Raw genomic sequence first — 23245 nt, 5'->3', positions numbered from 1 at the left:
ATGTGATTTTTGAAACCAGGAGGTACAATAAAGAGATGCAAAGACTAAGAGGTGTGATTTAAAAGGTGTAAAAAATAATGGATGTGATTTTTGAAACCAATAGGTACAACAAAAAGATGCAAAAACTAAGAGGTGTGACTTTTGAAAGATGAGGGTGCGACGAAAAGACACGATTAATAATTTTAAACCGTTGGATTAAAACTGTAACTAATCTCATCCGTTGGATTAAAAGTTGACACAAAAAAGTAAGTTTGCTATTTTATATAGATTGTAGGAGACTTCCCCATCCTCTCAAAAAAACTAATCAATGAAAAACTCATCGATAGATTTTACGAGAATATTGGCCAACATCATAAACCGGGACAAAATAAATAGCCCACAAAAGTCTAGCTAACTGAAACCTATATATATTTAGGGTTTCCAGCCGTCTCTTAGAAATCGCTGCTCTTCGTTTTTAATCTCAATTTCTCTCAATGGCCAAGCAGCTTAAGAAATGCTCCACATCCACCGATGTAATCTTTTTTCTCCTCCTTATGGCCTTCTTCCTTACTCCAGTCTTTTAACCGATTTTGTTCTGTATTAATGATTAATGATTTCTTTTCAACTTGACTTGAAATTACTCTTGTTTTGGATTTGTTTTTTTTTAGGTTGAAGATACCACGGAGCCGTGGCAGAATGGTAAGAAATTATAAACTATCCTTTATTTTTATATTTCATGTGTTTTATTGAAGAAAACCGGAAATTTTTGAATTATAAGCTCTCTGTTTATGGATCTTCTTCTTATTTAGATGAAACAGGCATATATTGATTTCTATTCTTTTTGAATAACATTATAATGTTTTTTTTTTGTTGTTGTTGCTGTTGCTGGGGAAAGAGTTGGATGATTCAGAAGTAATTCTGAAGAAGCAAAAAAAGGTAATGATCTGTAGAACATAGAGAGTTTACACTTTACTTGTTTATGAAAATGAAATCCTGCTACTACTAAGATGGCTATTCGGATAAGAGCATGCCCAACGGAATTTCGAAAAGATCTCTAAGTTAGTTGCATGTTTATGAAAATAAAAACCTACTTCATATATATAGCTTCTGTATTTTAGAGCTCACCAATGTTTAGGCTAGCTTTGCCTGTTTTGACGTGTGCTTTTTAAAACTTAAAAAGAAGAATTTCATCATCTTTGTTAAAACGTCACTGACTCTGCTTATGTTTTTTTGTTCATTGACCAACCAATTTACGTAAACTATATATATGTCTATTTTGTGCAGGAAATTGATGAAGATGTAAAAACTGCATTTAAAAAGGTATAAACAACATCTTTTTTTTCTTTTTTTTTTCTTGACAAAACCACAGATGGCTAAATCAGTCTAACAAACCTATAATATCTCTTTTTGACAACGAAGAAGAAAAAGGTGGAAGAACATGACTGCAATTTCGATAATCATAAAGAGGCATTTGGAAACAATCATAATACCATAGTCGTTAAGGGATTCGATTGTTCCCTTTCTAGGGATGATATCAAGAGCTCACTGGAAAAACACTTTGGTTCATGTGGAGAGATCTCTAGGGTTTTTGTTCCGTTTCACTGCCAAACCGGTTCTCCCTTGGGGTTTGTGACTTTCATTCTTTTTTAAAAACTTCTTTGAAGTTACAATACAATCGTGAATATTATTTATTTATTTTGGTTTTCAGATATGCTTTCATTGATCTGAGGAATGACGCAAAGAAAGCGTTAACACTAGATGGAAGTTATTTGGGAAGTCTGAAGCTTGAGGTTGTCATGACTAGCTCTAGAAAAGAATTTCTTCAGTATCCTAACTTAATTAAGAGGGTGTGCACGTTGTTGCATTAATATGAAAACGCACAACTACGACGAGTTCTTGAGAACTGGTGGTGGTCGTTTAACTCCCTGGTACATAAATTTATTTTGTTTTTGGTTTATTGAATCGAATGTAACTTATTAATTAATTTTGTTATCTTTTTTGCTCTTTGCAGGACACCTGAGCTCCAGCAGGCGGTCGCTGAGCTTCTTAAGCGAAAACCTTTAAGAAGAAAAAATGCGGAAAACCAGAGCTAATAATAATATCGGTCGTTTCATCTACAAGCTGCTACTTGTTTATATTTTATATATATATGTTTTATGTCTTCAAGAAAACTTGGGACTCTTGCTATTTTAGTTTCATAATTATTTATGCCTAAGTCTAATTATTAAAATTTCTTTGTTTCTTGTTATGAAACTTACATTTTTAGTTTGAAAATTAATTTAGTTTTTATTATGAGCTTTGATTATGAAAACGAAAATCCAACTGATTGCATGTTTAATTTTGCTCCTTCTCGAATGGACTTAGTGAGTTTTGGATTCAAGTCTGACCAAATTTGGGTAATTGGGCGGTTGTTTCGGTATGTGAAGACGGAGACTGTTATTTTGGCTCCTTTTGAGGCATTCAAAAGCAATGAGTGGCTTCCATGCAAGACTAATTCCAACAACAACAAAGCATTTCTTTTGTATTAGGTAATGACAATCACAACTTACCACCAAAACTCACATCTCTCCTTTTTCACAATCTAGAATCTCAAATCAAACAAACAAACAAACAAAGAGAGCTTCATGAAATTTTATAGTTAACTTCCGATCGGCTAATTACGGATCCTACTACATTCATGACGTGAACCCCACACTCTCTTTTCTAATGAGACTCTACAAGTAGATATACAGAACATAAATTTTCATATCTTATCAAATTCCGATTACTTTACCTACACTAGCTTTACATTATTTGGAAACTAGACTAGGAGGGACTCCGTAAACATTGACAGATATGATGTCTCTTTGATTTCGATAGCAAAAATGAAGATACACGCAAGACGCAACGCATACATGTAAAGCTTTTCTTCTTGCATGCGTGTGTAGAGTTGACAGATGGGAAGGGTCTGCGATGCGGGACGAATGCAACTCACGTGCACACGATTACTACTTGTTAAATTTAACCTTCTTCCTCTTCTCCTCTGTCTCTCCAGCTTCAGTCCTTTTCACCATTTTCACAAATCAAGTTTGAATTCTAGTAATTAATTTATCTCCAGCTGCTGTTGAACACCACAACAAATTCTCTGATTTCAAGAAATAAACCAATCTTTCCTCATTATAATCTAAGTTGTTCCAATTAGAATCTATCTTATTGGTATACTCTTTAACTAAATTTAAAAAATTTTAGTGATCAGTTTTTCTTAGAATCAAACCTCAAAGGCTGAGTTAGCTAAAAAGGATAGTAGGAGCTTTTGCTCAATTGTAACAGTTTTACTTGATATACAACTACTCGTCCAGACCAGCTGACAAGCTAACATGGCAATATGTTCAGACAGACACACACCTTTGTCGTCCACATTCATACATCACTTCCAAAAGGCCTATCAACAATACAAGTTCCTTCAATCACACATAACCTATTCTTCTTCTTCTTCTTCTCTCATAGCTCCACTAATCTAGCTAAATTGTATATTACGTCTACATCATCTCCACTCAAATTAAGTCTACAACATCTTCACTCCATTGTAACTCTCCTTTGATCTGGCTTCACCATCTTTTCCTCTGTCATAGTAACAAAGAAAACAATTTTAGTATATCTCCTACTCTCATCAGTCTTTAACAAGACAAGTAACATTTGTTTTTCGAACCGAATCAACTCAAACAAATTCAAAAGCAACATTATCTAGTTCGAAGTTCGACACAAGCTCTTATCCATGTCTTCAGAACATATCACATTTTCAGTTTCTTCCGTGAAATTTGCTAATATACATCTGATAGGATTCAAGATCAAAACTCTCTTTATATCTCAAGAACAAAACACATTTAGTTAACTATCAGGAGCCAAAAGAAACCAGAAAGTGTCCCGCGTTAGTTCTAGAGTCCCTAATCTCTCCCAACTTAACTAATTGGTCTAAGAACCTTAACACTCACCTCAGACACTCCGATTAACATTTATGCTTATCGACATCTTACTAGTGATTTAGTGAAGGATTAAACTTGTGTTACTTGTTTCGTAGTCCTATTATGTTTTTTAAAAAATCATTAACAAGTTCCATTACATAACATGATTGGGGGCTTGGGGCAATCAACCAAACATACCTGGTAGAGAGAAAAAGGCTGATGAAAGATCTGTTTCACGGCTTAGTCTACCTCGTTGTCCTTCTAAGATAACCAATCCTCGTTTTGGAGAGTTGATCCTTCCATTATGCAATGTCTGTTCTGAAATATCTGACCTGAGATTCCTATAAATGCTGTCATTTCCCCTTAAGGTTGTACTACTCGTTGATACTTCCATGGTTGACCAAATTTGTGTTATTTGCAATTGCCCTGATTCAAAAAAAAAAATATCTCAGCCCCAAACGCAGAATCTATAAGATAAGTCTAGTTCAAATTAGTTATAAACCCACCTAACTAGACAGCTAACGCTACAACCTTAGTTGCATCTATCAAAGAGGTAAAACAAAAACAGACAAAAACAAAAGCTCTCACCTTTAAGTGAAGCAGAACCAAGATTTGGAAGTGAGATCACTTGTCCGTACATGTGACAATCAGATTTTAGATATCCCTTAGCTTTCTCAGACATTGTTCTCTTCTTCTTCTTCTTAATTACCCTCTCATACCCTAATGACTCCAACCCTAATATCCAAAAACAGAGTAGCACACCGAATCACATCACATTCTAATCGTTAGCAAATACACACTCGAGAGAACACACGAGTCCTAACAGTACCTGTCAGGGAGATGTTGTCCGACTTCGAATTCGACGGCGGAGGCGTATTTACCTCCGTCGTGAACGGTGGGGAATTGGAAAACAGAGGAGCGAACGTGTAATCATCGGATTTGAGGTAAGCCACGATACTCTTCAGGAATCTTATGTTCTTGTTCCTCTTGTGTTTCTTACCCGCACCCAATGAAACTGTTTTCATGATACTTCAGTCAGTCTCTCGTGTTTCGCCAAAACGATACTAAGACCACAACGGAGAAGAAGAAGAAGACGAAGAAAAGGAAAGATGAGATTTTGGAGAAAGGGTTTAAACGCCGCCAGCGTCTCACGCGTCGCCATGGTTTCACGGTGCTTTGACACAGAGGTGCTGAATGAAGTGCCACGTGTCTCTGACAAACGAAGCTCGGAAGCTCTACTCTGAGTCTGAACCATCTGAAGAAAACCAAAAAAAAAAAACAGAGGTTCTGTTAAAGTTTTGACACTAAATGGGCCTAATATATATGCCCATGTTGATTGTTTATTATTGTTTTGATTGATTTTTATTTTATTTTTGTAATCATATTTGGATTTGATACAATTCAAGATAGTGTGGATATAAACTACAAAAATAATAATCCCATATGATATTGCACACATGCATATAGGAATTAGGAGGAATGAAGACATAATAACAGTCTCCGTCTTCACATACCGAAAAAACCGCCCAATTACCTATATTAGGTCAGACTTGAATCCAAAACTCACTAAGTCGATTCGAGAAGGAGCAAAATTAAACAAGCAATCAGTTGGATTTTCGTTTTCATAATCAAAGCTCATAATAAAAACTAAATTAATTTTCAAACTAAAAATGTAAGTTTCGTAACAAGAATCAAAGAAAGTTTAATAATTAGACTTAGGCATAAATAATTATGAAACTAAAATAGCAAGAGTTTTCTTGAAGACATAAAAAATATAAACAAGTAGCAGGATGAAACGACCGATATTATTATTAGCTCTGGTTTTCCGCTCAGAAAGAGTCGCAAGTTTTTTTTGTTTTTAACGTTTTTGCTTACGAAGCTCAGCGAGATCCTGCTGGAACTCAGCGATGTCCTGAGCGAGCTCAGGTGTCCTGCAAAGAGCAAAAAAGATAACAAAATTAATTAATAAGAAGTTACATTCGATTCAATAAATCAAGAACAAAATAAATTTATGTACCAGGGCGCAATACGACCACCACAAGTTCTCACGAACTCGTTGTAGTTGCGATGTTTCACATTAATGGGACAACGTGCACACCCTCTTAAGTTAGGAAACCTAAGAAATTCTTTTCTAGAGCTAGTCATGGCAACCTCAAGCTTCAGACTTCCCAAATAACTTCCATCTAGTGTTAATGCCTTTGCGTCATTCTTCAGATCAATGAACGCATATCTGAAAACCAAAATAAATAACTGTCCACGATTGCATTGTAACTTCAAAGAAGTTTTTTAAAAAGAATTAAAGTCACAAACCCCAAGGGAGAACCGGTTTGGCACTCAAACGGAACAAAAACCCTAAAGATCTCTCCACATGAACCGAAGTGTTTTTCCAATGAGCTCTTGATATCATCCCTAGAAACGGAACAATCGAATCCCTTGACGAATATGGTTTCATCGTTTCCAAACGCCTCTTCATGATTATCGAAATTGCAATCAAATTCTGCCACCTTTTTCTTCTTCGTTGTCAAAAAGAGATATTATTGGTTTGTTAGACTGATTTAGCCATTTTTTGTTTTGTCAAAAATAATATTAATAATTAAAACAGAAAGATGTTGTTTATACCTTTTTAAATACAAATTTTACATCTTTATCAATTTCCTGCACAATATAGACATATATATAGTTTACGTAAATTGGTTGGTCAATGAACAAAAAAACATAAGCAGAGTCAGTGACGTTTTAACAAAGATGATGAAATTCTTCTTTTTAAGTTTTAAAAAGCACACGTCAAAACAGGGCAAAGCTAGCCTAAACATTGGTGAGCTCTAAAATACAGAAGCTATATATATGAAGTAGGTTTTTATTTTCATAAACATGCAACTAACTTAGAGATCTTTTCGAGATTCCGTTGGGCATGCTCTTATCCGAATAGCCATCTTAGTAGTAGCAGGATTTCATTTTCATAAACACAACTGTAAACTCTCTATGTTCCACAGATCATTACCTTTTTTTGCTTCTTCAGAATTACTTTTGAATCATCCAACACTTTCCCCGGCAACAGCAACAACAAAAAAAAAACATTATAATGTTATTCAAAAAGAACAGAAATTAATATATGCCGGCTTGTTTCTTCAATAAACACTTTGAAACATAAAAATAAAGGATATGATATAATTTCTGACCATTCTGCCAAGGCTCCGTGGTATCTTCAACCTAAAAAATAAATCGAAAACAAGAGTAATTTCTAGGCAAGTTGAGCAGAAATAATTAATACAGAACAAAATTGGTTAAATGACTGGAGTAAGGTAAGGAAGAAGGAGGAGAAAAAGGATTACATCGGTGGATGTGGAGCATTTGTTAAGCTGCTTGGCCATGGAGAGAAATTGAGACGAAAAGCGTAGAGCGGCGATTTCTAAGAGACGGCTGGAAACCCTATATATATATATATATAGAGATTTTTATTACCTTGTATTTTCAGTTAGCTGGACTTTTGTGGGCTATTTATTTTGTCCCGGTTTATGATGTTGGCCAATATTCTCGTAAAATCTATCGATGAGTTTTTCATTGATTAAATAGTTCTTTAAGAGGATGGGGAAGTCTCCTACAATATATTAATAAACAAACTTGTCGTGGAATCGGAGTTCCTGTCCTAACGACATAACACAATTTGGAACAACAAGTGCGTGAAAATCTAAGTGGAAAGAAAAAACATGGAGTAGTTTTCTAATCTACGTATTGGCAAACCGATTAGCCTTCCGATACATCTGTGAAATCCGGTATTCCAATTCTTTGAGATAAAGTCACGTGATGTACTTCGATTTTAAAGTTAAAAGGTGGGCTTTTAGTTATAAGCTTTATCATAATATGATTAATAAGCATAAATTATGAAAATAATAAACAGCTGGAATACCGGATTATGATACAAAAATTACTCATGATGTAGCTGGTCGATAAGACATTATAACAGCAACGAAAAAACGACCAATATATACTAGCTGTGGTTGGTCACCATTGCTTCATCAGAAACGTGCAATGCATCCTGCATTAACAAGTGCAAAAAAACAACCAAAAACTAATGAGAAGCTAGCTCCTTTGTTATCAAGATTCAATACTTATTCATATGGCATAAATAATTATGAAACTAAAATAGCAAGTGTCACAAGTTTTCTTGAAGACATATAAAAATATAAACAAGTAGCAACTTGTAGATAAAACGACCAATATTATTAGCTCTGGTTTTCCGCTTCAACTTTTTTTTGAACTTTTCGATTACGAAGCTCAGCAAACCTGCCCTCTAGCTCAGGTGTCCTGCAATATAATATCAAAGAGCAAAAAAGATAACAAAAAAATTAATAAGAAGTTTTCAATTCAATAAAAATCAATAGAATAAAATTAATTTATGTACCTGGGCGTTAAACGACCACCATCAGTTTTCGAGAACTCGGCGTAGTTGCGCTTTTTTAGATTAAGGGAACAACGTCCACACCCACTAAAGTTAGGATAGCGAACAGATTCGGTTCTAGAGTTAGCCATCACAACCTCAAGCTTCAGACTTCCCAAATAACTTCCATCTAGTGTTAACGCCTTCTTTGTGTCATCCCTCAGATCAATGAAAGCATATCTGAAAACCAAAAAAATAAAAAATATTCACGATTGTATTGTAACTTCAAAGAAGTTATAAAAAAAAAATTACGAGCAAGAAGTCACAAACCCCAAGGGAGAACCGGTTTGGCACTCAAACGGAACAAAAACCCTAGAGATCTCTCCACATGAACCAAAGTGTTTTTCCAATGAGCTCTTGATATCATCCCTAGAAAGGGAACAATCGAATCCCTTAACGAATATGGTATCATGATTGTTTCCAAATGCCTCTTCATGATTATCGTAATTGCAACCATATTCTTCCACCTTTTTTGTTTTCTTTGTCAAAACAAGATATTATAGGTTTGTAAGACTGATTAGCCATCTTTTGTTTTGTCAAGAATTAAAAAACAAGAGATGTTGTTTATACCTTTTTAAATGCATTTTTTACATCTTCATCAATTTTCTGCACAAAATAGACATATATATTTCACGTAAATTGGTTGGTCAATGAACAAAACATAAGCTGAGTCAGTGACGTTTAACTATAGTCATTTTTTATTATAGTCATTTTATTTGGGGTTTTTTCTCCTATGTATAGTCAAAACTAGATTTCTTTGGAGTGAAAAGAAGATTTCAATTTTTGAGAAACGTTTGAAATCAAACAAAAGATCAGCTACAAAGTTTACAGTATTATTAGCTTTCACAACCTACAAAGCAAATAGTCCTAGAAAACACACTTATATACGTAAAGGTTTACAATTAAGCATATAGACGAGCAACGAAGTTTACAGTATCATTTCACAAATAGAGTCATAGAAAAACACTTATATACAATACAATATAAAAATAATTTAGCATGTACCTTCAATAAAATATCCTCTAGATCAGCCATTGACAGTGCATTAGTAATTTCATCGATTTCCTGAAAAAAAAAACAAATAGTTATCTTATTTGAGCCTCTTTCTATCATTCCTCATGGAAGGAGTTGAGATGAAATGATTGATTAGTAATTAGAGAAAGCAGTAAATACAAAGTTACTGTTAAACTTTCTAGGGTCCAGGGTATATACCTTTCTTTGCTTCGTAAGATTTACTATCACTGAATCATCAAACAATTAATAATAACGTTAAAATCTCAATATAGAAAAAAATCATTCAAGATTCACAAACCAATACATGTATGTTTTACAAAGCAGAGATATATCAAATGTCGATGGGTTTAATCAAACAACAACCCAAAAAAAAAAAAACAAGATTGAAACAACGGTATTTATATGCATGTTTGATTCCAAAAAAAAAAAAAATCGACTTCTTACTTGTCTGCGTGGCTGCTTCAACCTAAAAAAAATCCGAAACAGTCCAGTCAAATTGTGAAGAAACAATTCATAGGGAGTTCTTTTTTTGTTTTGTTTATGGGTAAACACTGTCACTGAGTAAGAGAAGAGATAGAGACATATAAGGAAGAAACTTACATCGGTGGTGGATGCAGAGCCTTCCTTGAGTGCCATGGAAAAGTATTAGATGAAAGACCCGCTAGGTTTCGATATACAGTTTAGAGACGAATACCCTAGACTACTTTAGTTCGTCTTGAAATACAATAATGTGAAATTTTTAATTTTAAACAATGTCAAGTCTATTTAATTAGTAATCATTAGTATAATAAGCCCACCCGATTAAAGCCAAGCCCACAAAAGTCCAAAACCCTAGACTGAGGTTTATTTTTGATCTTCAGTATAATCATCAGTATACACCCCCTAATCATATTTTTTCATAGTACATACGGTTTCTTCTACTTATTATTTTATTTTTTAAAATAAATACTTTTCTAGAACAGATTGAAAGGGAGAGGTGAGATTTTGGGTAAAGATAATGATTGCCATTACAAAAGAAGTGCTTTGTTGTTTTTGGAATTAGTCTTGACATGGAAGCCACTCATAGCTAATTTTGAATGCGTCTAGGAGGGAAATTAAAAATTACTTCTTTTTAGATTAATTAACCTATCCTCTTATTTTTCTTTTTCCTTCATCTCTCTTCTCAAAGACGCAAACCATAAGAAAAAAAGAGATAGAAAGGACCTTCTACGTTTTTATCGCCTTTATAATTTCTCTTTTACTTTTGCTTTCGTTTTTCTTGAGAAAGAGTTCAAAATGAAAGAGATGATGAATCAGAAAATGGGGACTCATAAGTTCAGATTTTCAGACATTATGCCTCACTCATGGCTCTATAAGCTCAAAGGAATTAGCAGAGGTAGCAAAAAACACCATCCTTCTTCTCCCAAACACCTCTCTATCTCTGATGCTTTTTCCTCAAGAAAGCTTCGTGACCCTCTTCGTCGCCTCTCTTCCACTGCTCATCCCCAAGCTCCCAATTACTCACCCCCTAAATCTTCTTCTTTCAAAAGAAAGATCAAACGTAAAACCGTTTACAAGCCTTCCCCAAGGCTCAAGCTCTCTTCTTCCTCTTCTTCTCTCCATTCTCATGTTTCTCTCACCTCTTCTCGGAACCATCGCTCTAAACCATCATCCTCTGCAAATGTAATCTCTGATTCCGCCGTTGAAAGCTCGTCATATCGTGTCTCATCTCCTTCTGACCAAAACTATTGCTTTTCACGTGATCCTAAACCGCATTCAGTTGACATCAAGGACAACCGTTCTGTCGGGAAGCCGGATGATGTTTCTGAAGATCCTTCAGTCTCAGAAAACTCAAGTCCTCTTCGGGTTGAGACTGTAAAGGAACCACCTTTTCAGTTGAGTAAACAGCAGAAACTGAAGAAACCGAACGCACGGTCTTCTCCACGGATAAAGATTCGGGTAAATTCTCCCAAGATCGCGAGAAAGAACACAAAGGAAGGAACGTCCCCTACCGAGTGGAAGAAGAAGGAGAAGGGGATTGCAAAGAGCTTCGCGATAGTTCTGTCTTCGGTGGATCCTGAGAAAGATTTTAGAGAGTCCATGGTTGAGATGATCGTGGAGAACAAGATGAGGGAACAGAAAGACCTGGAAGATCTTCTCGCATGCTATCTTTCACTGAACTCGAGCGAGTATCATGACATTATCATCAAGGCTTTCGAGAAAACATGGTTACAGTTGACTCACCTCCCTTAAAGACTCTCTCTGTAACCAAAACGCAGCCTCTGCACAACTTTATTAAATCACAATGTACTTTTTACATTTTTGAACCAGCAAACTTGTTTCTCACAGTATACACTTAGATATTACATGAATGGATTTACAGAAATTACAATACAGGAGAAGCTTAGCGCCTTGAGCTGGGTGGCTTCCGTGAAACCGCATAAGGTGACTGAAACCCAACTGTTTCTACGTCTCCAACAGTTTTGAACAATCTTTTCTTTCTAGCCTCTTCCCTTGGCGACCGGTGTAGTAACGGTTTCTGCACGTCTACAAATGATCGGTTCCTTGTAAGTGTGCGGTTGTCTGAAGCCAATCTTCTGTTAGCTGAGCTGGAAGCTGCATACACGTTGGCTTGTCCTGACTGTAAATGAGAGCTTTCTTCGGGACAAAACCTCGTCAAATTGTGAGTTCTGCTCATAGCAGGAGACTGGGAGCTGTGCTCATCAACAGCTATGTAGTTGAGGTTGGAATAAGACCCTGAATGGGAAGAACTCTGAGAATACGTCTCATCGTGAAAATCATCTGCAGTTTTAATTTTATCTTAACAACTTCATAATAAACATCTGTCACACTATGCATGTTGAGACTGGTGTTACTTTCCCATACCTTGTACCCAATCTTGAAGGCCTCGTGCCATATAGTTAGAGAGTGAAGCTTGGGAGGATGACGAGTGCGAGGAAGAAGAGTGGAAAGGCTCGGTGCGATGACGATGATGATCATGAGAGGTTTCATCATCTTCCTCATAGCTCCAACCAGGCACCAAAGAAGAAATCGTTCCATCAATCATTTTAGCAATCTCGACTGGCTCCCAATCTATGATCTCGAGTTCTTTTACCATCTCCTTAGCAACATCAATGGAAGTATCATTCATGATGTCAAAGGGAAAGAACACATTATTTGCCAGACCTGGAAAGAAACAAACAATTATGTGACTGAATAACAAAATGACCAGCTTAATCAAATTAGTCACTCTTACCATTATCATATGCGATTTGTACTTCCAGATCGATTTTGTTATCTTCAGCGCCCAGCTTCCCAGCGATGGACATCTGTGTCCTTAACTCATCATCATCTTCCAAATTCAGTGAGTCCATTTCATTCTCGTTCAAGAAGGGCTTTGGATTCCCAGCACCACTCGCATACACCATCCAGGACTCATCAGAGGCAAGAAATGGATCTTCCAATAGATCCTTTGCTGATACTCTCTTTGAGGCAGACACGAGACATTTTCCGATGAACCTCTGTGCCTCGATGTCTCCAACTCTGTAAAAGGCTCCTGGTAGCTTTCCCTGGAAAGATAACATTAGAAGGCTCAAGCCTGGTTTCAACCGATAGCTTCATCATCTATATGCTCACAGATCAGAAGACATACCGCAACAACTTTCTTGTAAATTTGCGCTGGATTATTGCACTCACTTTACGGGAACTCAGAGGTGATCATCTCCAAAAAGCACATACCAAAGGAATAAACGTCAATGAGTTCATTATAGTTCTCCTCATATAGTTCTGGAGCCATGAACTCCGGAGTGCCTACGCAAAGAGGTATAATAAGCATATAAATTTGACAAGAAGTGAGAACAAACGATTTTGTTAACATACCGATGACACTATGAGCAGAGTGGCAATCCCGCAGCATTCTTGCAAGCCCAAGATCGCCAATTTTGACTTGTCCAAGATGCCCATTAACAAAGATATTATCACACTTAAGGTCTCTATGTATAACAGGAGGGTCGTGCCCATGGAGATAAACAAGCCCTTCCAAGATCTGCCGAGCCCAGGACTTGATTGCCCGGATATCTATCCGCAAGTACTTATTTTTGTATCTGCACAAGAACAGGACAGGGTCATACAAAGCAAAAAACTGAGTAATAATCTTGGCAGAAGAAGAGGTCTAACTGAATTACAAAGCAACAAATGAGTAATTTTATAAAGAAGAAAAGGTGTAAAGAAATTACTGTCGGAGGGTCCCAGAAGTGAACAACTCGGTGATAAAGTTGAGAGTATGATTGTGAACATCGATCCAGGAAGTGTAGAAACGAATGATGGATTTGTGGTTGAGAGTGCTGAGGAGATGAACTTCGGAGTAGAGCCTCTGTAGATCAACAGAGGAACGCAGAACCTCTTTCAGCTTCACCTGGCTCCATGCTACTTCTATTCCAAGCTTCTCGTCGATTGCTTTGTATACTGTCTTCATCGCTCCCCTTCCAAGAATCTCTGCAAACTGTTCCAACATAGAACAAAGTGTTACAAAAAGGTTTTGATCAATGAACATAGAATCTGTCTGCATACTTACACGTCCGTAGCGGCCAGTCGGATCAGTTTCCACATACTCTGAAACCTGATTCNACTTATTTTTGTATCTGCACAAGAACAGGACAGGGTCATACAAAGCAAAAAACTGAGTAATCTTGGCAGAAGAAGAGGTTTAACTGAATTACAAAGCAACAAATGAGTAATTTTATAAAGAAGAAAAGGTGTAAAGAAATTACTGTCGGAGGGTCCCAGAAGTGAACAACTCGGTGATAAAGTTGAGAGTATGATTGTGAACATCGATCCAGGAAGTGTAGAAACGAATGATGGATTTGTGGTTGAGAGTGCTGAGGAGATGAACTTCGGAGTAGAGCCTCTGTAGATCAACAGAGGAACGCAGAACCTCTTTCAGCTTCACCTGGCTCCATGCTACTTCTATTCCAAGCTTCTCGTCGATTGCTTTGTACACTGTCTTCATCGCACCCCTTCCAAGAATCTCTGCAAACTGTTCCAACATAGAACAAAGTGTTACAAAAAGGTTTTGATCAATGAACATAGAATCTGTCTGCATACTTACACGTCCGTAGCGGCCAGTCGGATCAGTTTCCACATACTCTGAAACCTGATTCATATTCATGGTTGACCAAAACCTGATTGATGATCCCAGAAATGTTTTGAGAGCACAGACTTTCGTTTCTATAACTCAGAGATATCTCTGGTGGCCAAAAGTCTTCCTATTTACTTCTCTTACTTCATTATGAGAAGCGTCAGCATAAAATATGTTTAACAGTCTTTGGCGTCAATCACCCCATTTGGGATAAAATGAATAAAGACAATTGCCTTAACCTTGCTTGCATCACATATATTATAAAAACCATATGTATATCTATTTTTATTGACCCAATTGTAAAAAACATATAATATATTTCTAAAAATCCAATTGACAAATCTTGCTTCCAATAAAAGATGCTCAAGCCACAGCATGAAAGAAATCATCAAACGTGTACCACATTTTTTAAACACAAGGCTAAGTAAGCTAAATAGGAAAAAAAAAAGATGCCTTAATTTATTTTGTGAGCCACAAATACAATTGTAAAGAGGATAAGAGTTGAGAAAGTATGTTTTCAGGGGAATGTGATTTAGGGAGGAAGGAGTTTTGTTTCTTGAGGAAACTGCTAGATTTTCAAACGAACCAATAATTAGTTTGGTGGACACAAGCAATCCAAAAAAGATTGAGGTTAACAAAAATAAAACGATAGAGAAAAGGAGAAAAGTCAGAACAGAAGTGGGGAACATGACAAGAAGTTGTAGAGAATAGAGTGATCGTGACATCACCGTTGAACAATTTGTTTTTTTTGTTCGCGGCGACTTCCTTCAGCCCTCAAGGAGTTCAGGGTTCTGTAATAAACTAATAACACACACAACAAATATGCATTAAATCAATAGATATGTTCATGAGAGCTCTCATCATCTTACTTAGATTTGTATCTAAGGAGGTTCTGAATGTTAACAGGCAATATCTAAGGGAGGGTCCAAATGTTTATAGGCTACCTCATAAATCTAAATGGTAATGATCTGCATATTTGACTACAGTTTTGTTCTGGTTTAGATGTTAGTTGACACGTGGAAAAGGAGAGAGAGAAGAATGGTAGGAAATTGAAGATAAAGGATGGAATATATCCGAAACAAGAAAAGCCGTATAAGTTTGACACTGACTACAGAGGTTGCAGCCAGAATTTTTCCCACGAGCATATCATTATATTCTGCTCATTCATCATTACCATTCACCATACAACATGTGAAATGGCCCTTTCTCCACCGTGTTCTTTACAGTTGATATGTCACAAAGGCAATAACTATACAGCATTTTAAAACCCATAGCATAAAATTCACAAAGGATGTTTACCTCTACCCACCGACTAAGTTCCTCCATTTATCCTTCAAATCCACCTACCAAGTCACAACATTTATATCACTCACACTTCGCATATATCTTGTTCATGAAAATGGCGAGTATGAAAGTTAAAAGTACATGCTCACCTCTGTCCTCTCCGCAAATACTGCAGGGTTTCCATTCTTTATATCTTTCCATGATCTTCCATACCTGCACACCAACAACAAAATGACAGAGATATTATCTTAACGAGGTCCAAGATGTATGTATCACTATTGAATATTGATAATAGAGTACGGGACTAGGCAAAGAGTGTTTCCATACTCTTTTACTCCTTCCCTCAGAGCTTCCACTTCTTCATGCGTCCAGAATTTCTTTGGCCTTCTGACATGGGATTTCGCCAATCCGCCCTTCTTTAATGGAGATACATTCAGAGGTACTGGGGTTGGTCGACGACGCCGAACTCTGCCAGACCATGTTCCCTGACTACCCGAACCTTTCTCATTTACATTATCCTGTTGCTTCACAATTAAGCCATAACTTCATGAACTAAAGAACAAGACTTTTAGAAAGCATCTTGAGATGAAATTAACGAACACTTACCGGTGCTTCATTATGGTCTTGGCCACTTGTTCCAGTCCTATTCAGCCGAGTAGGCGGAGGAGTGACATTTACCGAGTGATCAATTGCATTGTTAGGTTCTTCCCTTTGCCTAGTGGAAGGGTCGATGTGTCCTTGAATCTCTAACAGATAATCCTTCAGCTCTCGAGCAGCCGTTTCGTCTCCCTTATCAAGACTTGGCTCATGTTCATGTTCTTGTGCACCCACTGTCTGCTCCTCCTCTGAAGCATGTTTTTCATTTACCAGACATCCCACTCCTTCAACATCATTATCGTTTTCTCTATTGCTCCCATTCCCGTCCCCACTTTCACCACGCGGCTCGTTAGCGTTATCAATAGTATCACTCTCTAAACGCCTCGTGCTTTCATCAGCAGCATTTGTATCCCCTCTTTCTACGTTATCAGCCTTGCGCTTAAGAAACCTCCTTTGAACCACTGATTCAAGAGATGAACTCCCAAGTAATGCCCACTGCTCTTTGAGAAGCTGAGTGAGAAAGGTAATAGCAGTGTACCTGATGTTAGTCTCACGAATCCGCTGATAGAGCTCAGGATCCTCAAGGGCATTCTTCAAATCAGTCTCCCACTTCAACAAATCGCCGCTCACCAAATCGCTTCCTCTCTCCTTCAAAACCCCAATCCTCTTCGTCCATATCCTCTCAAGAGCCTCCGTGAAAAACCCATCGGAAGCTATCAATGGCCACATGAATCTAAGCGTGCACTCAGCAGCCGTCCAGCAATAAGCAGACTTGTGAGACTCCATAAGTAACGAGTGTTGCTGCAACAGAAGCTTCTCAAGAACCTCGAGAAGATCAAGCGTTCCTTCGTCGATCGCACCCCGGATCAACGAATTGGAGATATCTCGCAAAACGGAAGATATCTTGAGGTTTAAGCAGTCGGAGGAATCTCCCAATTGCAGCGCTGAGATCAGTTTAGTAGGTAAAACCCTAGGGTTGTGTTGACGAAGAAGGACAAACTCGGCAACCCAATTGTCAAAGACTTCCATTTTCGATCAAAGTTGAAACCTTTTTGTTTTTGTTTTCAGCGGATGCAATGTTCGCCGGAGAAGACGAAAGAAACAAAGCTCTCCGATTAGTAAAATTGGGCCTGTTAATGGGCCTTTTAATTGGGCCTAAAGTCAAAGAAGATAAACGGTGTGGATTGTCAGAAGAGTGACAAGTGTCAAGAGTTGAGCCTTATCCACAGATTCCCCAATCCTCTTTTTCTTACTCTGTGTCGCTTGGCGCGCTCTCTCTCTCTCTCTCTCTGTCTCTCCGTAGTTCCAAGTTCTGATATCTCACTATCACAATCTGTGTCTCTGCGATAATGGCCATGGCAGAGCTCTCAGCCCCCAAAACGACGTCGACTTTTCTCAACTCTTCGTCTCGGCTTCGTCTCTCTTCAAAATTGCATCTTTCAAACCACTTTCGCCACCTTCTTCTTCCACCTCTCCACACAGCTCCCAACTCCAAAATCTCTTGCTCCGTTTCTCAGAAGTAAGTCGCTTTCACAATCCTAATCCTGTATTCTCTCTGTAAAATCATCTACGTTTTTCGAACTTATCTGATCTTAGATGCTTTTTTGTGAATTTGTGATAAAAAGTAGCCAAGCCCCTGTTGCGGTTCAAGAAAATGGATTGGTGAAGACGAAGAAAGAGTGTTATGGAGTTTTCTGCCTCACCTATGATCTTAAAGCTGTACCTTACTAACCCTTTTACTATTCTTTTAAATAAAAATCTTATCTTGACACTTGAGAATGGAGATAGTCATGTTGAGTAATCAAATATGTGTGTGTGTGTGTTTGCAGGAAGAACAAACAAAATCATGGAAGAAGTTAATCAATATTGCAGTTTCAGGTGCTGCAGGGATGATTTCAAACCATCTTCTCTTCAAAGTAAGTTAATCCTTTTTGAAAATTACTGTTTCATAGGATAAGGTTAACCAATCATTGGTCTTATTTATCTAATGCAACTTTGGTTTCTCCGAGTGTGTAGCTTGCTTCAGGTGCAGTGTTTGGTCCAGATCAACCCATTGCTTTGAAACTGCTAGGATCAGAGAGATCTATCCAAGCTCTCGAAGGTGTTGCAATGGAGCTGGAGGATTCTTTGTTCCCCTTGTTGAGAGAAGTTGATATAGGAACTGATCCATATGAAATTTTCCAAGATGTGGAGTGGGCTATTCTCATTGGAGCAAAACCTCGAGGCCCTGGAATGGAACGTGCTGACTTGTTGGACATCAATGGCCAAATCTTTGCTGAGCAAGGCAAAGCTCTCAACAAAGTTGCTTCTCCTGATGTTAAGGTCCTTGTTGTGGGAAACCCTTGCAACACCAAGTAAGTTACATTTCTTAATTCAATCTTCTTCATCTCTCAGTCTCAATCAACATCCACCATCTTTAGTAAAGTTTTTCTCATTTTATGATCTCTTTTTCAGCGCCTTGATTTGTCTCAAAAATGCTCCTAACATTCCTGCAAAGAATTTCCATGCCCTCACGAGGTTGGACGAGAATCGGGCCAAATGCCAGGTACCATATATTTCAACACACAAACAAACATATACAGTATAATTCATACATATGATTGACAATACCATATTGCAGCTTGCTCTTAAAGCCGGTGTCTTCTATGACAAAGTGTCTAATATGACCATATGGGGCAATCACTCCACAACTCAGGTTTGCCTTATCTTTGCTCTAGTGTCAACTATTATCTTTCTATATCTTGGGATGTTTGTCTTATGATTTAGAGGTGAATCAGGTGCCAGACTTCCTAAATGCCAAAATTAATGGCGTGCCTGTGAAGGAGGTTATTACTGATCACAAATGGTTAGAAGAGGGATTCACTGAGAGTGTGCAGAAGGTAAAAATGGCGTTTCCTCTGACATTGTGATGATTTCTGCAACGGAAAAATGTAACGTTTGGCTGAGTAAGTTCCTTATGTGTTTTGTTTTACAGAGAGGTGGGTTATTAATTCAGAAATGGGGTCGATCTTCTGCTGCTTCTACCGCTGTTTCCATTGTTGATGCTATAAAGTCTCTTGTAACTCCTACTCCTGAGGGTGATTGGTTTTCAACTGGGGTATATCTTCTTTTACACTCATTTAGATAACAACAAGATAGATTGGTTTAAATTTTTATAGGGTTGTGTTAATGTAATCTTAGGTGTACACGGATGGAAATCCCTATGGTATTGAAGAGGGCCTCGTCTTCAGCATGCCATGCCGGTCAAAGGTATGTTCTATCCTTATTCTTAAAAGCTTTTCTCTAGTGGCAAGTCTAAAAATTGTGTTGGTTTCTAGGGAGATGGAGATTATGAACTTGTCAAGGATGTAGAAATTGATGACTATCTTCGCAACAGAATCGCCAAGGTATAGCTTTCTTAGAGATTAGTGTTTTTCGAGTTTTGTATCTACATGCCAGAAGTTTAACTGAGATATAAAAATATTGCAGTCAGAAGCGGAACTGTTGGCTGAGAAGAGATGTGTTGCACACCTCACTGGAGAGGTATGTATCTGTCTTGTCTATTCAAAACAAAAACCATTTTAATGGAAGCTAACCTTAGTTGCTTCATGGATTTGTGTTTCAGGGCATCGCCTACTGTGATCTTGGTCCGGTAGATACTATGCTTCCTGGGGAAGTTTGATTTTTGCAGGACGTTGAACATCTCAAGTAAGCATTCTCTTTCGGGTGGTTAGCTGTACAGAGCACACCCACATTACTTATAATGATATGTTCAGAATAAGATATGTGAAACTCTTTCTTCTTATTTACATGCATCTGTATGTGATTTTTACTTGAGCAATGCTCCAAAAGTCATATACAGCAGTATTTGTAAACAATTGAAACGAACCTTTGCTTTATTCCAGTTCCAGAACTCAAAACTAGATAATGCATATCTAATGTCAAACACAAATTGTTCACAAATCTTATGAGCTTTTTTTTTGTTTCAAACCAATCTCAAAACAGCTCCCTATATGTGAAAAAGTATCACCAACAAAAGTTACAAAATGAGTATAATACTATACAAAAGAATTAAGAAGCAAGAATGGATGATGGTCTTGCTGGTCGATGACCTGAAAAGGCTATGCGTAGTCTCTTACACTCGTCTCTGCAGTAGTCTAGTGAAAAACAAAGCTGTCTTATCACTTCTCTCTTCTCTTCTGCTACTTCTTGTAGTTCCCTTCTCTGCTTCTCCACCTCCTTCTCCATCTCCATTGTCTTATCGCATCTTGCTTTTATATCACATCCAAGCCGAGTTATCTCTGACTCTAGCTCGCTCACCTTTTTGCTTAATGTCTCTATGCATCTCTCTTTCTCCGCCTTTTCCAGTGTCAGCACCTCAATATCCCCCTTAAGCCTTTCCTCCTCTTCTAGTTTCTCATTGGTCACCCTTCTTATCTCATCTTCAAGATAACGCACTTGAGCTTCCAGCTCTTTGAACTGGTCATCTCGGTGTCTTTTTTCCTCCAACAGCTTTGATATTTCAGCTTTGACCTGTGCCTTCTCTGGAAAAATCTTTTCCTCTGCATCAGACACTGCTGTCTTCAAATCCCTGATCTCATGATCTCTACCAGCTAAACTCGATTTCAACATGGAGATTCTATCCAGCAGCTTCACCACCTCTCTTTTATCTGCACTAGCCTTGCTTTTCCATGCTGCAGCTTCTTTCTGCGCTGACTCAAACATATCTTGCAGACTCTTGAGTTTTGCATCATCAGACTTGCTTTTCTCTACTTCTTTTCTCATGATACCGTTTTGTTTCTCTGCCTCCCGAAGCCTCAGGCTTGTAACTCTCAGCTCTTCAGACAAAGTCTCAATGTCCATGTCTTGAGTTGAAGCTGCCTCTTCTTCACCTTGTTCATCATCCAACTCAGATGGCAAATATCTTGCAAGCTGACTCCTTAACATATAAATTTGGTCTTCTGAATTCTGTAACTTGTCATTTGCATCTCTCAGTTCTTGCTCACAAGCAGCAAGTTTTGCAGGGAAATCAACAAATTTACTCTCACTTTTCACCCTCGGCAACAAACACTCGGTGTTCCCTTCGAGTTGCATCCTAAGTCTCTCTTTGGCATCACGTAGCTCACTCTCAAGATCCATAATCCTCTTGCTCAGGGACTGAAAATCAGAACCAATACTCACATAACCAGGGTAATTAGTCACAGAAGAATCATCAGATTCAAGTTCAGAATCAGTAATGGAAGCAGAATCATCTCCATCTTTGTGATAAAGATCAGAAGGGAGTCCTCCATTGCCAAGGAAGTATTCAAAACCAGGAGCACGTCTCCCAGAAGGAGGACGGCCTAACCTATTGAGATCATTAGAAGTCCAGACAGCAGTAAGTTCGGAAGCAGAGATGTCTGAAAGGCCAGAGCTCTGTGACTGAAGCTCTAAAGTAGAGCTTTTTCTCAACTCTCCAGTGATGTTTTCATACCGCTCGGCTAAAGAACGGTACATACGGTGAAACTCATCGACAAGGCTAATAAGCTCAGGCCTTTTCTGGTAATACATCTCTGCCTTCTTGGCAAACGAATCAGCATCTTCCTCTATCAACTTCACCATCCGTTTCACGCTCCGGTCCATCTCTGATCATCATCCATCATCATCACACAAAAAAAAAAAAAACATAATAAAGTTGGCATTTTTATAATTCCTTAATAAATAAAAAAGACTAACCACCTAATTTAGGAAACCTTAAGGCCTAATGAGATATTTTTTTTTCACATGAATATGACACACAATGCGAGAATGGACTCACCATCGAGATTATTCTCAAGCCACTTTGAATTTTTGAGACCGATATGACTATCCCACCACCATGGAGTTGATTTGGTGGATTCTGTTCGTTTGATACTCTTCTTGGAACGAAGCTGGCAACAACAAATACAAAAAAAAACCCAGAATCAAGAATCAAGAATGAGAATTTCGATTGTTGTTAGTATGAAAGAAGACAAAAAGATTTTTGCTTTTGGTTGGTATGTAATGTACCAGATCATAATCCATGGCTGCAAAAATCAATGGGGACCCTAATGAGAGAAGCTGGAAACACACAAGAGACAATCATGAGACTATTTGACAAAGAAAAAAAAAAGGACTACTTTTTACAAGACAAATAAATATAATACAGATTCTGTCTGTCAGACAAATAATAACAAAACCGTCGGTATTTTTATTTTTGTCGCTAATCCCAAAAAAAAAAAAGGATCGGTACTGTTCAGAGAGAATCATGACAAAACTTAACACACAGTAAAGGACAAAAAAGAGAACCTGAGAAGAAGAAGTAGAAGATGGAGGATGATGATGGAAGTAGAGGGAGATGAAAGCTTTTTAGAATGAAACGAGAAAAGAAAATCAAAATAAAATAAAATATAGTCAATATGAATTTATACACGTACCTTTAAGACAGATATTGCGGAACAAGTCTTAACTAGTGCTTAGCAGTTTTCAACGTGGCCAAGTGATTTGGTTGTCTCTCTGTAATTAAAATATGTTGATTTGGGGGACTAATTCCAACTGTGTCCACGTGGAGTGAGAGAGAGAGAGAGTCATTGACCTCTCTTTCCCCACTAATCAAACCGACCATTCCATAAGATTAATGGCCGTCCTCCTGACCATTTCTCTGTCGATTAGAGTTTCTGTTACCATTCCACATACTAGAAAGGTTCATTGATTCATGCAGTCAAAAAACATCAAGATTATGTATTCATTGAAATGGCTTTTGTTCTTTATATATGTGATCATTCAATTCAATGGAAAGACTTTGAGGGTTTTAGGCAGATAGGAGTAATCCGCGGTATTAGTGTTTGTTGCGTGTTGGTCTAAAGACCTTTGTTTAGAGGCCAACACTATCTATCAACT

At 37.7% G+C, this 23245-nt stretch overlaps 6 protein-coding genes, 4 long non-coding RNA genes and 1 pseudogene across 14 annotated transcripts; 4 read left to right on the top strand and 7 right to left on the bottom strand.

Moving 5' to 3' along the window:
* On the top strand, window positions 431-914 carry LOC104735525. Its single transcript, XR_759462.1, has 3 exons — window positions 431-512; window positions 648-678; window positions 875-914. It is a non-coding gene; the product is annotated as an uncharacterized LOC104735525 (long non-coding RNA).
* On the top strand, window positions 1262-2068 carry LOC104735519. The gene is made up of 4 exons (XR_759459.1): window positions 1262-1299; window positions 1399-1604; window positions 1688-1907; window positions 1991-2068. It is a non-coding gene; the product is annotated as an uncharacterized LOC104735519 (long non-coding RNA).
* Window positions 3246-5189, bottom strand: LOC104735508. Its single transcript, XM_010455321.2, has 4 exons — window positions 4750-5189; window positions 4509-4655; window positions 4119-4346; window positions 3246-3581 (listed from the first exon to the last, which is right to left on the bottom strand). Exons 1-4 carry the CDS (start codon window positions 4943-4945, stop codon window positions 3535-3537), a joined length of 618 nt encoding a protein of 205 aa, XP_010453623.1. The 5' UTR covers window positions 4946-5189; the 3' UTR covers window positions 3246-3534.
* On the bottom strand, window positions 5648-6853 carry LOC104735498 (polyadenylate-binding protein 2-like). The gene is made up of 5 exons (XM_019231301.1): window positions 6836-6853; window positions 6540-6575; window positions 6231-6433; window positions 5938-6150; window positions 5648-5851 (listed from the first exon to the last, which is right to left on the bottom strand). Exons 1-5 carry the CDS (start codon window positions 6851-6853, stop codon window positions 5779-5781), a joined length of 543 nt encoding a protein of 180 aa, XP_019086846.1. The 3' UTR covers window positions 5648-5778.
* LOC109127679 lies at window positions 6927-7338 on the bottom strand. The gene is made up of 3 exons (XR_002034231.1): window positions 7253-7338; window positions 7100-7130; window positions 6927-6962 (listed from the first exon to the last, which is right to left on the bottom strand). It is a non-coding gene; the product is annotated as an uncharacterized LOC109127679 (long non-coding RNA).
* On the top strand, window positions 10636-11628 carry LOC104735453 (transcription repressor OFP3-like). Its single transcript, XM_010455254.2, has one exon. The coding sequence runs from the start codon at window positions 10648-10650 to the stop codon at window positions 11602-11604; it is 957 nt and encodes a 318-aa protein (XP_010453556.1). The 5' UTR covers window positions 10636-10647; the 3' UTR covers window positions 11605-11628.
* Window positions 11617-14623, bottom strand: LOC104735461 (annotated as a pseudogene).
* Window positions 13584-13968, bottom strand: LOC109129313. The gene is made up of 2 exons (XR_002035548.1): window positions 13925-13968; window positions 13584-13852 (listed from the first exon to the last, which is right to left on the bottom strand). It is a non-coding gene; the product is annotated as an uncharacterized LOC109129313 (long non-coding RNA).
* On the bottom strand, window positions 14763-17498 carry LOC104735470. Of its 3 annotated transcripts, XM_010455284.2 has the most exons (5): window positions 16379-17498; window positions 16100-16296; window positions 15922-15985; window positions 15788-15831; window positions 14763-15289 (listed from the first exon to the last, which is right to left on the bottom strand). In XM_010455284.2, the coding sequence occupies exons 1-4, from the start codon at window positions 17396-17398 to the stop codon at window positions 15790-15792; spliced, it is 1323 nt and encodes a 440-aa protein (XP_010453586.1). In that variant the 5' UTR covers window positions 17399-17498; the 3' UTR covers window positions 14763-15289; window positions 15788-15789. The 3 variants fall into 3 exon arrangements, with proteins under 3 accessions (XP_010453586.1, XP_010453578.1, XP_010453594.1); XM_010455276.1 differs by having other exon boundaries at window positions 15231-15831; XM_010455292.1 differs by having other exon boundaries at window positions 15231-15831; window positions 16100-16290.
* Window positions 17618-20276, top strand: LOC104735427 (malate dehydrogenase [NADP], chloroplastic). 2 transcript variants are annotated; one of them, XM_010455224.2, is made up of 12 exons: window positions 17618-17888; window positions 17995-18088; window positions 18199-18285; window positions 18386-18723; window positions 18824-18914; window positions 18990-19064; window positions 19147-19248; window positions 19344-19466; window positions 19550-19618; window positions 19687-19755; window positions 19838-19891; window positions 19974-20276. In XM_010455224.2, the coding sequence occupies exons 1-12, from the start codon at window positions 17719-17721 to the stop codon at window positions 20028-20030; spliced, it is 1329 nt and encodes a 442-aa protein (XP_010453526.1). In that variant the 5' UTR covers window positions 17618-17718; the 3' UTR covers window positions 20031-20276. The 2 variants fall into 2 exon arrangements, with proteins under 2 accessions (XP_010453526.1, XP_010453535.1); XM_010455233.2 differs by having other exon boundaries at window positions 17998-18088; window positions 19974-20249.
* On the bottom strand, window positions 20254-22757 carry LOC104735444 (protein NETWORKED 4A-like). 2 transcript variants are annotated; one of them, XM_010455245.2, is made up of 4 exons: window positions 22655-22757; window positions 22376-22426; window positions 22146-22257; window positions 20254-21972 (listed from the first exon to the last, which is right to left on the bottom strand). In XM_010455245.2, the coding sequence occupies exons 2-4, from the start codon at window positions 22388-22390 to the stop codon at window positions 20420-20422; spliced, it is 1680 nt and encodes a 559-aa protein (XP_010453547.1). In that variant the 5' UTR covers window positions 22391-22426; window positions 22655-22757; the 3' UTR covers window positions 20254-20419. The 2 variants fall into 2 exon arrangements, with proteins under 2 accessions (XP_010453547.1, XP_019092734.1); XM_019237189.1 differs by lacking the exon at window positions 22655-22757 and having other exon boundaries at window positions 22376-22502.

The sequence above is a fragment of the Camelina sativa genome, chromosome 2 (assembly GCF_000633955.1).
Source record: "Camelina sativa cultivar DH55 chromosome 2, Cs, whole genome shotgun sequence".
Classification (NCBI taxonomy): Eukaryota; Viridiplantae; Streptophyta; class Magnoliopsida; order Brassicales; family Brassicaceae; genus Camelina; species Camelina sativa.
Note: the sequence above shows the minus strand (reverse complement) of the source record. Positions and strands in the feature narration are given on the sequence as shown.

Bases quoted from the DNA above. Each gene is read 5' to 3' on its own strand.
- LOC104735444 (XM_010455245.2), bottom strand. The intron at 21,973-22,145 runs GTGAGTCCATTC...GATGATGATCAG, and splicing joins GCTTGAGAATAATCTCGATG to AGATGGACCGGAGCGTGAAA.
- LOC104735508 (XM_010455321.2), bottom strand. From the start codon at position 4,945: ATGAAAACAGTTTCATTGGGTGCGGGTAAGAAACACAAGAGGAACAAG. The intron at 4,656-4,749 runs GTACTGTTAGGA...TTTGGATATTAG, and splicing joins GGACAACATCTCCCTGACAG to GGTTGGAGTCATTAGGGTAT. The intron at 4,347-4,508 runs GTGAGAGCTTTT...TTTTTGAATCAG, and splicing joins TGGTTCTGCTTCACTTAAAG to GGCAATTGCAAATAACACAA.
- LOC104735453 (XM_010455254.2), top strand. From the start codon at position 10,648: ATGAAAGAGATGATGAATCAGAAAATGGGGACTCATAAGTTCAGATTT.
- LOC104735498 (XM_019231301.1), bottom strand. The intron at 6,151-6,230 runs GTTTGTGACTTT...TTTGGTTTTCAG, and splicing joins CAAACCGGTTCTCCCTTGGG to ATATGCGTTCATTGATCTGA. The intron at 5,852-5,937 runs GTACATAAATTT...TGCTCTTTGCAG, and splicing joins GGTGGTCGTATTGCGCCCTG to GACACCTGAGCTCGCTCAGG.
- LOC104735470 (XM_010455284.2), bottom strand. From the start codon at position 17,398: ATGGAAGTCTTTGACAATTGGGTTGCCGAGTTTGTCCTTCTTCGTCAA. The intron at 15,986-16,099 runs GTATGGAAACAC...GTTGGTGTGCAG, and splicing joins CTGAGGGAAGGAGTAAAAGA to GTATGGAAGATCATGGAAAG. The intron at 15,832-15,921 runs GTGAGCATGTAC...GTGACTTGGTAG, and splicing joins TATTTGCGGAGAGGACAGAG to GTGGATTTGAAGGATAAATG.
- LOC104735427 (XM_010455224.2), top strand. From the start codon at position 17,719: ATGGCCATGGCAGAGCTCTCAGCCCCCAAAACGACGTCGACTTTTCTC. The intron at 19,065-19,146 runs GTTTGCCTTATC...GAGGTGAATCAG, and splicing joins GCAATCACTCCACAACTCAG to GTGCCAGACTTCCTAAATGC. The intron at 19,619-19,686 runs GTATGTTCTATC...GTTGGTTTCTAG, and splicing joins GCATGCCATGCCGGTCAAAG to GGAGATGGAGATTATGAACT.